At 43.7% G+C, this 13,103-nt stretch overlaps 1 protein-coding gene across 2 annotated transcripts; it reads left to right on the top strand.

Moving 5' to 3' along the window:
* Positions 1–1,565: 1,565 nt before the first annotated feature.
* On the top strand, positions 1,566–11,763 carry sult1st4 (sulfotransferase family 1, cytosolic sulfotransferase 4). 2 transcript variants are annotated; one of them, XM_079826371.1, is made up of 8 exons: positions 1,566–1,780; positions 2,282–2,420; positions 6,220–6,348; positions 9,740–9,846; positions 10,473–10,599; positions 10,756–10,853; positions 10,933–11,107; positions 11,197–11,763. In XM_079826371.1, the coding sequence occupies exons 1-8, from the start codon at positions 1,757–1,759 to the stop codon at positions 11,307–11,309; spliced, it is 912 nt and encodes a 303-aa protein (XP_079682497.1). In that variant the 5' UTR covers positions 1,566–1,756; the 3' UTR covers positions 11,310–11,763. The 2 variants fall into 2 exon arrangements, with proteins under 2 accessions (XP_079682497.1, XP_079682498.1); XM_079826372.1 differs by having other exon boundaries at positions 1,603–1,780; positions 9,746–9,846.
* The last annotated feature ends 1,340 nt before the right edge of the window (positions 11,764–13,103 follow it).

The following is a 13,103-nucleotide window of genomic DNA, read 5'->3' as shown; positions in this document are numbered from 1 at the left end:
AAAGGGAGATTCAAGAGCGGTCTGTAATAAGCTAATTCTCTGGGATCAAGTTGTGGTCTTTTAATGAGAGGTTTAATATCAGCCAGCTTAAACGTACATATCCTAATGACAATGATGAATTACTAAAATAGTGGCAGCCTACAGCCGCTGAGAGGCTAAGCAGCAGGAAAGATCCGTGACGCATTTCCGTGCATTTAAAACATGAACGTTTATTGTCATTATGTAATATATAGTCCATATGCAGATAGAAAACACTAGAACTATATAAACGTTACAAATGATCAACAAAAGTGAGCATTCCTGGCTACTCACCCCCTCTATACACGGTCTATACAAAACAGGAAACAGGTAAATACCCACCTACACACATGTGACCAACTACCCGGAAACCTATAGAGAGATAGCCAATGAGAGAGCAAGATACAGGGCAGCGGGAAGTTCGGGGAGGAGTTATAGACCACAATATCAGTATTTTAATAGATATATTTACAATTATATCAAACAGAAACAAAGTACAAACATTTGCTTGACCAGCCGCAACGGCTGCATGGTGCAAAAGTATTTATTTACTTCAAACTCTCTTTGCAGAACACAACCCTTGCGCCTTGTGTATCCCCAACCATTTCCTCCGCCATAATCTTTTTTCTTTTTCTCCTTTTTACTGCAAATAACAATTCCAGTCTCGCGCGTGAACTCCAGTCTGACGCACGTGTGATCTTGCGTTGTTTCCTTCTCACCTCTCGTGTGTGTGGTAAGATGTGAAACGCAGTTTGCGGATGGGACAGAGCTGTCGGCGACTCTTCTTCTTGTACAGTCATGAAGTGTGAAACCTCCTATCGCTGATCCATCGTGTAATGTTAAAACAGCAGCGACTGAATGCTGGCCCAGATAGTCATGCAGTGTGAAAAGAGCAGTGATCCGACGAGTTTGAAAATCGTGCAGTCTGAACTCGGCATAAGACGTCCTAAACACATACTCAGTACTCACATCCTTGAACTCTGAATTATGCATTTCTATGGCAACAATATAAATTTCAAAACGAATCTGCAGCGATCAGGTCGTACAAATTGGAGCTTTACGAGTTCTACGAGGATCTTGAATGTTTTGTATAAGTCTAGTATTTACGTTAATTATGACGGGTGTGAACACACCTGAAGAGGTTATCTAATCCTAATTAAACACATCCGAACAAGCTAATCAGTGTTAAGATAACTAGAAACTTTCATGCAAGTGTGTTTAAGCAGGTCGTAGCTAAACTCTGGACATTGACCCACCAGGAGCAGGATTAGACACCCCTATCACAGTTATACCACAGCATACAATAAGTTTTTCCTGAAGGCAAAGTGCATGCTGACAAACCAATCCAGTTTTATCAAGTTTCACACATAAAAATCAACAGAAAATGTAACTTCTAAGACCATTTAAAAATACTAAACAAAATGACCAAACAGAGTTCGGGGCAATGTTGAGATCTCTTCTGGAATGCTAAAGAAGACACATGTAATATAATATTACTAGGGGTTTTTTTCTCAGGAACTTTTCTGTTGGGAGGGCGGTTGAATTGCGTAACATGTTGTTTTAAGGCTGAGTGCAAAGCACAGAGAAAAAGGTGAGCAGAATAGCAATGACAGGGCTGAATTGCATTGAGTCGAAGTTCTTTGCATTTTGAGGAACACAAGAGAGCGGCCAGAAAGAGGAGAGTGGAAGAGAAGACAGGATTAAGATTTAAGAAAATTAAAACACCTTTTCCTCTATAATGGAATTCCCTGACATGGCTTCAGTGAGTTAATAATTCTCTTTTATGATAAGAACATAAAACGTACGTTTAACATACAAGTTTTATTATAATATAAGAAATGAATATATCTGTTTAATATTAGTTAGGTATTATAGATGTGAACAGTTATAAATTTGAATGAATAAACATTAGCATATTGTAATTTTTAAAGAACAATTGTGAGGACTTTTGCAGGTGCGCTGTAACATACAGTATAGACCAAACACAAGTATTTCCAAGTTTCTCCAATTATCATGACTTACTAATATTCAACATTATATGTATTGCATTAAATATAATTTTTTTATTTCTAAAAGTATATACAGTAGTTGAAAAGAAAAATAATACATAGTTTAATAATGTTAGCACTGGTAATGCAAATGTATATGAAATCTTGCTGTTAACAGGATTTGGCATTGTTTGTTTATTGCTGGTGATGAATCTCTTATGATTGTTCAGTGCAGTGAAACTTCAGCATTAAACTGAAACTTTTCTTCACTGCAGCTGAAACTACATAGTCGGCCAGAGTTGTTTGATTTTGAGGGTGTTTCTATGACTCACTTTTTCACTGACAACTGGGAAAAGGTGAAAAACTTTCAAGCAAGACCTGATGACATTCTTATCGCCACTTATCCCAAAGCAGGTGAGACTTCTGCATGAATGTTTTTGTTTAATTTAATTTGGCCAGCATGCTGACTTGACTCTTAATTGCTTACTGTTAAGTTAACCATTAGATAACACTATGAAACGTCTCAGGTTACGTATGTAACCTCTGTTCCCTGAGAACAGGGAACGAAAAGCTGCGTCAGCTGACGCTACGGGGGAACGCCTCCAGCGTGACAGGTGTCTGAAGCTACTATCGAATCACGTCAATCCTATTAACCGGCGACAGCCCATGACGTCATCAATATGCGACCCGGAAGTATGTAAGGGCGCCGTGCCAACACATACACATCTTCTCGTCTGAAGGGACTGCCAAACATCGGTACCTGCCTTCAGGGAGGCCTGATGAGGCCTACCACCTGATAGCCTGCCAAGCTAAAATACACCCGATGCCACACATCGGTACTCACCTCCAAGGAGGCCTGGCTGAGGCCTTCCACCTGACAGCCGACCCTCAGGGAGGCTTACTGTGGCCTATAACCTGATAGCCAGCCGGGCTAGTTATTCCGATGCCCTGCATTGATACTTGCCCTCCAGGAGGCCTGGTGAGGCCTACCCTAATAGCAAGTCATGCTAGCTTCCTGAGTATCCTACCCCGGGAGCTCACCTTCAAAAAGAAGCCTGATGAGGCCTTCTATCTGATAGCAAGCCTACTAGGGAGGCCTGGTGAGGCCTACCACCTGCCAGCACTTACTTTAACATGCTAACCGTCAAGTGACCGAGACTCAGAGCACTCCTCCAGCGAGCCCTAGAGAAGCCTGCCAACTGATAACAAACATACAAAATGTGAGAGTAACAAAGAAGACCCCGGAGGCTCGTCTTCACGGAGGCCTGATGAGGCCTACCATCTGATAGCCAGTCAGGCTAGCCATACCGATGTCACACATCGGCCCTCGCCCTCAAGGAGGCCTGATGAAGCCTACTACCTGATAGCAAGCCATGCTAGCTCGCCGAGTATCCCACTCAGGAACTCGCCTCCAAGGAGGCCTGGTGAGGCCTACCACCTGGTAGCAAGTTTACAACTGACTGCTATGAACCCATGACAGTTAGACCACTGGCTGACTAATAACTACCCATTGCACTGCTATGGGGACCCGTCCTCAGGGAGGCTTGTAAAGCCTACAAGCTGTAACGAGTCTACAATAGCCAATGAATCTGCCAGTCATTTAATAAAAAACTGCTGCTCTGACCAAACGACTCTCAAGTGAGAGGAGGCTGACATACACAGGGATGGAACAAAGGGCTCAGAATCACATAGTAAACAGCCAGAGGTGACAGTGCCTCAGCAACGCACCTCCCTCATCCACATAGCCTAGGCCACATGCCCAACTGAAGCTCCAGCGTCAGTCTCTAGTAAACACACTCTAAAAGAGACAAACTACTCTAACCTGCGCTGGCTTAGGGAAACCGAAGACGCATAGTAAAAAACCCTAGGCGGTAGAAAACACTCCATTCTCCCAGAAGGGCGTCCTACCGCTTAGTACTCCACAAACATTTCAAAGAAAAGAGCGGCGGCCTAAACACCACTCTCACCATGAGAGGAGGCCCTAATTACATACATATGATACCATGAGCGGTGGCCTGCCTCGCGATATCTTGACCGCCAAGGGAAAGCCAACACACACTCACCTCCACAGCCTACCACCTGGTACTGTCATAAGCCACCTACAGGGGAAAACTCCAGTTAGCTCCGTCTCAAAAAACCCCATACTCCAACAGGGAATGGAGGTCTGTAAGAATTTTTTTTTTTTAGTGTTTCACACAAAAATGACCACTCTCACCTGCGGCACGTAGAGCGAAGACTCACCAAGCAGCTATCACCACGATGTTCTACTGCCCTTGCATGCCTGAAAGCGGCGCTCTCACTAACCAAGCTAAAGCGGGCCGTCAGAACAAAGTTCTAATCATCATAGGCCCGCCTCAGGCCTGATGTAAGAAGCGCCTGGGAATTAAAAGACATAAAATGATGTTAAAAAGTGCATTAAAAAGGCATTAAAAAGGAAAAGGGAGAGTGTAGGATTGAAATCCCCTCAAAGGAGGTGACCCATCACCAACGCCGGGCGCGTTTGTCCTGGATCACCCCCCTTAGATCCCTTTTCCTGCGGGACTGTCGTCTCCTCTGCGTCCTAGGAGGGGCACGAGAGGAGACGCTCACTCTCTGGTCCATCCTAAGGCCCTCAAGCCGCGATGGACCAGGTCCCGCCTGCCTGGGTGTGGACGCAGACCTCAGTGGTATACAGGTCTTGAACGCGGCTGAGCACGCCTTCGCCTCCCTGAACTTTCCAACCACCACCTCCACGGAGGTGCCGAAAAGTTCAGTGGGCTAAACTGGTGAATCGAGGAGAAAGCTCTTCTCTTTCTCCCAGATGTCTGCCAAGCTCAGCCACAGATGCCTCTCCGTGGCCACCATCGCCGCCATCGATCGCCCGATCGCGGCAGCAAATTGTTTAGTGGCCCGGAGAGCCAGGTCTGTGGTGCGGCGCAACTCAGCCACCACCTCAGGGGACAGCCCCGCCCCCTGGTCGAGGTCTCTCAGCAGGTCTGCCTGGTACGCCTGCAACACAGCCATTGTGTGCACCAGCCTGACCTGCTGCCACGTATGCTCTGCCATTCAACCGCGAAGTCGCCTTCAGCGGTCTGGATGGCAGAGTCGGAGCTCTCAGTGTCGATGTACGCCCTGAGACGAGATAGTTCGCGAACGTCTCGTCCACGGGGGGCATCGACACACACACGTGCTCACCCATCCCCCCAACATCAGCGAAACTGGCTTGCTGCTGTCGGTGGATGCAGGCGGAGTACGGGTTCTTCCATGCTGCCCGGACCTCATCATGAAGGTCCGGGAGGAATGGAAGGCTCGTCTGAGGGGCTGGCCTGTGACCGGGGAGAAATCGATCGTAGAGTCTGCCACGCGCGACCTCTCCCCTCTCCCCTCTCCCCTCTCCCTAGCGCTCCACAGCATCCAGCAACTCAGCAACTCAGCGTACGCGGGACAGGGTGGCTGAGAGGGTCCAGGCTGATCCTGGTCACTGTTACCACCCTCCTCAGCCATCTCCTGCCCGTCCAAAAGAGCGCTCGCTGCAGAGCTACGTGGGGAACTCCCATTCTCCACGTCGACCTGCAGCTCACCCTCGTCAGCCGCTATATCGTCTGAGAGAACAACGCCTCCCTCCAGACGATCGGCGAGCTCCATCTGGGAGCCCCACGATGTGCGTCGCCGCTCCGCCTCAGCGCGAGCGGGACTCACATCGGTGGTGCCAGATGAAGCGCCCCCTTCCCTCGAGAAGAGGGCCAAACGAGAGCGGAGAGTTCTCAGCGGAAAACTCTCACAGTTTGCACAAGCAGAACCCTCAAGAACTGCCTGTGCATGCTCCTCTCCCAGGCAGAAAACGCACAGAGTTTGTGTGTCTTCCGGTGTCAGAAACCTCTGACACGGGTCGGCACACTTTCTGAAGCTCTGCCTCTTCTCTGTGCGTTTCATACTCAAGTTTAGTTTGATCTTTATTACCAGTATCCGCAGAATTACGCTTCGACAGACAGTCCCTGAAGACGAAAAAGATGTGTATGTGTTGGCACGGCGCCCTTATATACTTCCGGGTTGCATATTGATGACGTCATGGGCTGTCGCCGGTCAATAGGATTGACGTGATTCGATAGTAGCTTCAGACACCTGTCATGCTGGAGGCACTCCCCCGTAGCGTCAGCTGACGCAGCGAGAGTTCCCTTTCGAAAGGGAACAGGACCATGTATTGTCTTTTTAAATTGACCTTTTTTTTTGCTAGGTACCACATGGGTTTCTTATATACTGGACCTTCTATATTTTGGTAATGATGATCTCCAGCTTCAGACTTCCCAGCCTATCTATACGAGAATCCCATTCCTGGAGTCATGCTTTCAAGAGTTTTCAACAGGTCAGAGACTTACAATTCAGTAAAGTCAGTCCTTTTATTGCTACATTTAACTACATTTTAAACAATGAAATTGTTGAAAACAGTCACTCCCTTGGTCAAAATCAACTAGTTAAAGGGTTAGTTCACCCAAAAATGAAAATTCTGTCATTAATTATTCCCCCTCATGTCGTTGGACACCCGTAAGACCTCCGTTCATATTCGGAACACAAATGAAGATATTTTAGTTGAAAGCTGATGGCTGAGAAAGGCTTCAGACAGGCCTCCATTGGCATTCAGTACATTGACACTTCCAATATCCATGAAAGGCACTTAAAACAAATTTCGAAATTCGAAAACGAAATTCGATGAACGAATTTTCATTTTAGGGGTGAACTAACCTTTAAAGGCTATAACAGTTGCGTAGTGACTTTCACTGACCCTATCAATACCTTGCCTTTTGGCCCCCAAATTAGATCTTCGCCATTGTCCTTGTTCCTTGATAGTGTTTATTTTATTGGAATTGCCTGATCCATGGGCTTTGACCTTTGAATTAGATTAAAAAAAATTCCAGCTTGACAAACTCTCCTTATCATCCTCATATCATTACAAATTCTGGTAACACTTTAATTTGATAGTTTGCTTTAGACATTCTGCTAACTATAAGTAACTTTGCAACTACATGTTGACTAGCAGTCATTAGAGTATCAGACTGTCTGCTTAATATCTGCTAACACTTTATTTTGATGCTTCCCAGCTGACATTCTATTGACTAGAAGTAACTTTGCAACTACATGTCAACATGTCTACTGTCTACTAACCTGAAGCCTAACAACCTACTACAGTCTACTAATACTCTAATGGGAGTTAGTTGACTTTGCAAAGTTAAATATAGTTAGTAGAATGTCTAAAGGGGACCATCGGATATGCAAAATACAATAGGGTTTGTCGCAACGACTCACTTTTACATGTACCCTGCACTATCTGTGAACCAGTGACATCGTTATTCCCTCTTCCTCTATCAAGACACCTTCCTCCAACTTGGTTGAGTTTAGGGCTTCTGCTGGTTATCCAATGGACACCTCCCTTCCTTAATGTTTTGTCAATTTTAAGCCCATGACATCGGGGACCAGCGTCCAAGTTCCACACTCGCTCTCCACCTCCAAACTCAAGATGTTCTTGGACTTCCCCATGTTCCCCATGTTCTGCCACCGCTCATTTCGTTGTATTAATATCCACCAGGATGTTAGCTCTGCCTGTTTGGTGATGTTTGCAACCAGCCACTTCCTGGCCTGGCCGTCAGTCCCAAGGGACCAGAACACAATGTCAGGTCTGAGGCTAGTGTGGATTATTTCCTCTAGGAATTTGAGCTGCTTCTTAAGGTCTGCCCGCATCTCCCAGCCATGGCCAAGAATCCTTTACTCCTCCTCTCAGTTGCCACGCTCTCCCCAGACCCAAGAAACTGAATGAAACAAGGCTCCTTAACAAGTTGTCTTGGTTTCTTTCTTACCTGCTCCACCCCAGCAACCAGCTTAGTCAAAATTTGGTCATGCCGCCACCAAACTTGTTCTGCACATGGAAAGGACATGCTCACGGTTAACTGGCCTTCCACAGAGCATGCAATTGGGGCTTTCTGCCCCCCCCCCCCCATGTATGTAGGTTTGATGAAGTAGTTAGGATGTCATACCAAAACACAGCAAAAACTTAATCCTGTGCTCTTCCATGCTCCAGATGTTATAACCCTCTCCCGCACACTCTCCCCCCTCATCCAACTGCCATGCTTATTCATCTCTGCAGACTTAACATGCCAACTTTCCTCCTCTGCCTTATGGACCTCCCTCTGCACCCTAGCCCTTGCCTTCCCTGTGCCACTGATCTGACGATGTTAGCATGAAGCAGATGCTCCTCTCCCTGCCTCAATGTCTGCCTGACGTACTCTTGGATCTTTACTGTCTCGCAGCATCATTGCCTGCCATGTTTTTGTTACCTTGTACTCCTCCACCACTGATATACAGGCAGCTGCAGCTTGTTGCCTGTGCTATACAGGCCTATGGAGCAGCTTTTCGGAATGCCCAACTATCTCCTTAAATAGTTGTTCCAGCCTTTCCACCATAGAGATGGGTACCTCATAAATGAGCAGTGGCCGGAGCAATCTGGGTAGGACTCCGTGCTGGTATCCTCAGGCCTTATACTTGCCCGGTAAACCGCTCTTCTCGAGGGATGTCATCCAAGTTTCAACTTACTTGAACATTTCCGTCAAACTCTGCTTATCATTGAGATCTTCCCTATACCACTTCCCCAAGCTCTTCACTGGCTTTTCTTGGACAGTTGGAATGGTGTCCTGGTTTGAACTCCATCCTTGCCCAATCGGCAAGCTCAACCAAGTCCCCCAACGTCCATCTCGCTTCATGCACTAATCTTAAGCCTCGTTTCCACCGCAGGAACTTTCCCCAGGAACCAGGGTCTAAATTAAGTTCCGGGTAAATATTTCCCCCTCCAAACGGCCCTGCTTGCGAGGTAGCACTCTTTCAAAGTTCCGAAACTTTCGGGAGTGGGACTTGGGTGCTGAACATGCTGATTGGTTGAGCTCATGCAGCATTTTATTTCAACTGGCATTTTTAAAAGTCTTGCGAGGTTCGTTCTGCGTTCGGTAAATATCAGTCTTGCTCTTTCTGTCCGATGGCGCGCGTTGTCTCAGCAATCGCACGGTAAATGTCCATAATAGCTGATAATAACATACGTTTTCTTATTTTAAATCTAGCTTTACGAGCTTTCAGAATACGCTTTAGTATCAGTGCTTGTCTCATTTCCGCAGTTTTGTTAATTACCTCTTTAGTAAACCAATACATAACTAGCAAAAGCAGCGCTGCTTGCATCTCCTCCACTTGTTATTGTTGCAGACAGTATCGCACAAAAGATGATTACTGTCCGTCGCTGACTGGGAGGAGCAGCCGCGCGCAGTCCCGCGTCTCTGGACTAATTTGCCTAATCTTTACGGTACTTTAGACCACAGTGGAAATGCAGACAGTAGAAGGTCTGGGGGAAAAAAAGTTCCAGTAAAAAAAGTTCCTGGTTCAAATTGTTCCGGGTAATTTCGGTGGAAACAGGGCATTACTGTGATAGTCAAGTCATCCATGAATGCTCTGATGGGCACCTGTTGACAATACTACACCCCACTGTAACTTCTCAGCTGACTTGACAAAGAGGTTAATTGTTGCTGAGAACAGGCTGACTGAGAGTGTACATCCATTCAATAAATTGTAAAATAAAGTATAACCCAAATTCTTTAAACATTTCACCTATTCATCTATTCCTACATTGCTGGAATGTAAATTCTAAATTTTGCCAAGGTCTCAAATGGGTTTTGGCTCAACCACAATAATAATGACACTTTAAACAACATTGTAATTTACAGTTACAGGGACAGAAATGGCTGATAATCTGCCCACCTCTCCTCGTCTCATCAAAACTCACTTACCTGTTCAGTTTGTACCCAAGTCCTTCTGGGAGCAGAACTCAAGGGTAAAGTACTGCAGGTTCTTATGACTGGATGATAAATGTAATCGCATCTGCCAAAGTCTGACATTCTATTTGGATATTGATTTTCATAGTTTTCTCATTTATATTTAAAAGATGAGCTGCCTTTTCAATAAATGTGATCAACGAGAGCCTTGCTTGCGTCTTGAGGTTCCTAATAATTCCTAATATTTCCAAGCAACTTGAACGGATGTTAAATTATTTTATCATGTCCCAGATCAATGTTCAAAGACAAGCAACTAATCTGAAACTTGAGATCTCTGAAAAGTGTAAATGTTTCTCTGTAGGGGGATTTAAAATATTGCTCTGTTTTGTTGAGTGTCCTCATAGCCTTAACCAATTGGCCACTTTAAATACCACATACTCTAAAGACAAATTGACAACTGGCACATGTTTGTGAAACCTGTTTGGAAATAGTCACTATGCATGGATTTAACGTTGGTCCCACTAGTGGAACAGAAATTGCACAGTGCAGCTTTAATAAAAGTGAAGTAGTTCTGAAATATAAGTAATGAAATTGTAACTCTCAGAACAATATTGCATAATACAATAATATAACAAAGCAAGTCCTGTATTATGTTATCATATTTTTTTTCTTTCACTTATTCCAGATTGTGTATGTAGCACGTAATGCAAAAGACAATGCAGTTTCCTATTTTCATTTTGATCGAATGAACATGGTACAGCCTGAACCGGGAGACTGGAACAGCTTCTTAGAGAAATTCATGAAAGGGAAAAGTAAGTACATTGATCAATCACAGCTTTGGTGCAATCTAAATATAAATATAACATTGAGAATTTAAATATATTTAATTTCTCTATTACAACCCCTACATTATCAATCAAGAACATTGTCATGAAGGTTTTGTTTTAACATCAGCGATTTCCCGCCAGATGTGTTTGGTCCTTGGTACGACCATGTCAGTGGATGGTGGGAGAAGAAACAAACGTATTCTAACCTACTGTATTTGTTCTATGAGGATTTGGTTGAAGTAAGTTAAATTCACTAAGTGACAATTTTATCAAGTGTAAAAATGTGTCTAAAGTGTGTATTTTCCTGGTCTTTTCCAGGACACTGGACGTGAGGTGGAGCGTTTGTGCTCCTTCTTGGGTTTGTCCACCTCAGTCGAAGCAAGGGAGAAAATAACAAAAGGGGTTCAGTTTGATGCCATGAAACAGAACAACATGACCAATCACGCCACAATCCCTTTCATGGACTTCAAGATCTCCCCCTTCATGCGGAAAGGTTCATAAACCGCTGAATCATCTGATTATGTCCTTCTGAGTTATGCCCTTTCACTTGCTTTTATCTTCTTGTTATTTGTGTTCCAAAAGGTAAAGTCGGAGACTGGAAACGTCACTTCACAGTGGCACAAAATGAAGAGTTTGATGAGGTCTACAAACAGAAGATGAAGAAAACCACTGTCAAGTTCCGCACTGAGATTTAATTTTTGAGTTCTAGATCTGGCACCAGAATCAAGTTAATTGCTGCTCTTCTGTTTTCACGTAGAGGATATTTTGCACAGACAGTCTGAAAACTTAAGCTATGATGTACTATGTAATTTTGTACATGCACACTTTAAAGCTGTGAAATCAATGAAATCTACGTTATGAATTGAGAAAATGCAAGTAAAAATGTGTTTAGTAGATTTAAATAACTACATTTGGTACCATGACAAAAAGCAGCTATAAGCTAGCAATAGTGCACGGATGTTTTTCATAATTGATTAATTTTACACAGATATTGAACTGAATCTTTTTAGAACTGCTTTACAGCAGAATTTGAATTTGTCTCATATTTGATGAAGTTTGCATCACTAATTCTGTTATTTTCCTGTTCATGTGAATCTGTTTTATATAAAGCACTGTATAAATAAAGAACACTTGGCCCGTTCTTAACTTAATCACAGGCTATACTCTGAGTCCAAACAGGGCAAATAATCCACTAGAGACTCACATTAAACTCTAAGCAAAGAACTGGAACAGAGCAACTGAAATATCCTCCTCACAGGAAACAAAGCACGGGTGAAAACAATGGCGGGAAAACTGAAAATGAAATAATGATGACCTCTAGTGGCCAACAACAAGTCCATAATACATTTTTGCCCATTGCTTACACACTAAAACCGAATGCTTAGAACAAAGCCTCAATACCTAAACTTCTTGTAGCATACCTTAAACACAATCTCGGACCAGAGCTGCCCAGTGGAAACTAACATTATGGTTTCGGCCTCATCCACGTAGTCGTAGATGAACTCACATGGCAGTTCGGCGGCATCAAAATCTAGAACTGTCTCTGACAGAAAATATTGAATAGTGTTACTGAAAAAACACATACAGTAACTACAATGTCTATATTTTCACACAAGTAGCCTAGGGGCTTTGTTGGGTCAGTAGCCTACAATTGCTTTACATATACTTCACAGCACTACCCATTTTTGTATAGTAGCTACAGTTAGTACAGTAATACTTTAATATGATACAGAATCATGTGACACATACAGATACACATACTGTCTGACCATTCACTATCCCCTATAAAGTGCACTGTCTGAATCGTTCCCCATCCCCTATATAGTGCACTGTCTGATTCGTTCCCTATCCCCTATAAAGTGCACTGTCTGAATCGTTCCCCATCCCCTATATAGTGCACTGTCTGATTCGTTCCCTATCCCCTATAAAGTGCACTGTCTGAATCGTTCCCTATCCCCTATTTAGTGCACTGTCTGAATTAGGGTAGCCAACTTCTGGAAAATAAATCGTGGTTCTTTATAGGAAAATAGGGGACAGAATAAGGGACACTCAAATGTTTTCTACTGTACCAAACAGTGTATGTCAATTCAGTATCTGCAGTTAAGTGTATAAAAGGTTCTCAGACAAACACATTTGGGTCATTCCGTGTCAAAATCAACCAAATTTCAGAAACGTTCCCGGCTTTGTTAATGGTTGTTTCTGAAGAAAGACAAACATAAATGAAGAAAAAAAGATAAAATATTAAATGTGATGGATTTATATTTACTGAGTAATTCAATATTTTGCAGTGGGGGTCAGAATGACTATTTTCACAAGGGGGTAAAATGGCTTCAAAAGATGGCAGTATCATTATTTTATTTTTACACAGAGATTGGCAGGTCTATTAGGTAAATCTGATGACTTTAGCAATCTTTGTTGCAATATATGCCATTAAAAATGGGAAAAAGCACTTCTTGTGTTTTTTGATCAAAGTTTGCACGCCTGTAACT

The sequence above is a fragment of the Gobio gobio genome (assembly GCF_949357685.1).
Source record: "Gobio gobio genome assembly, chromosome: 10".
NCBI lineage: Eukaryota > Metazoa > Chordata > Actinopteri > Cypriniformes > Gobionidae > Gobio > Gobio gobio.
The sequence above is the reverse complement of the archived record's forward strand: the minus strand, read 5'-3'. Positions and strand labels throughout refer to the sequence as shown.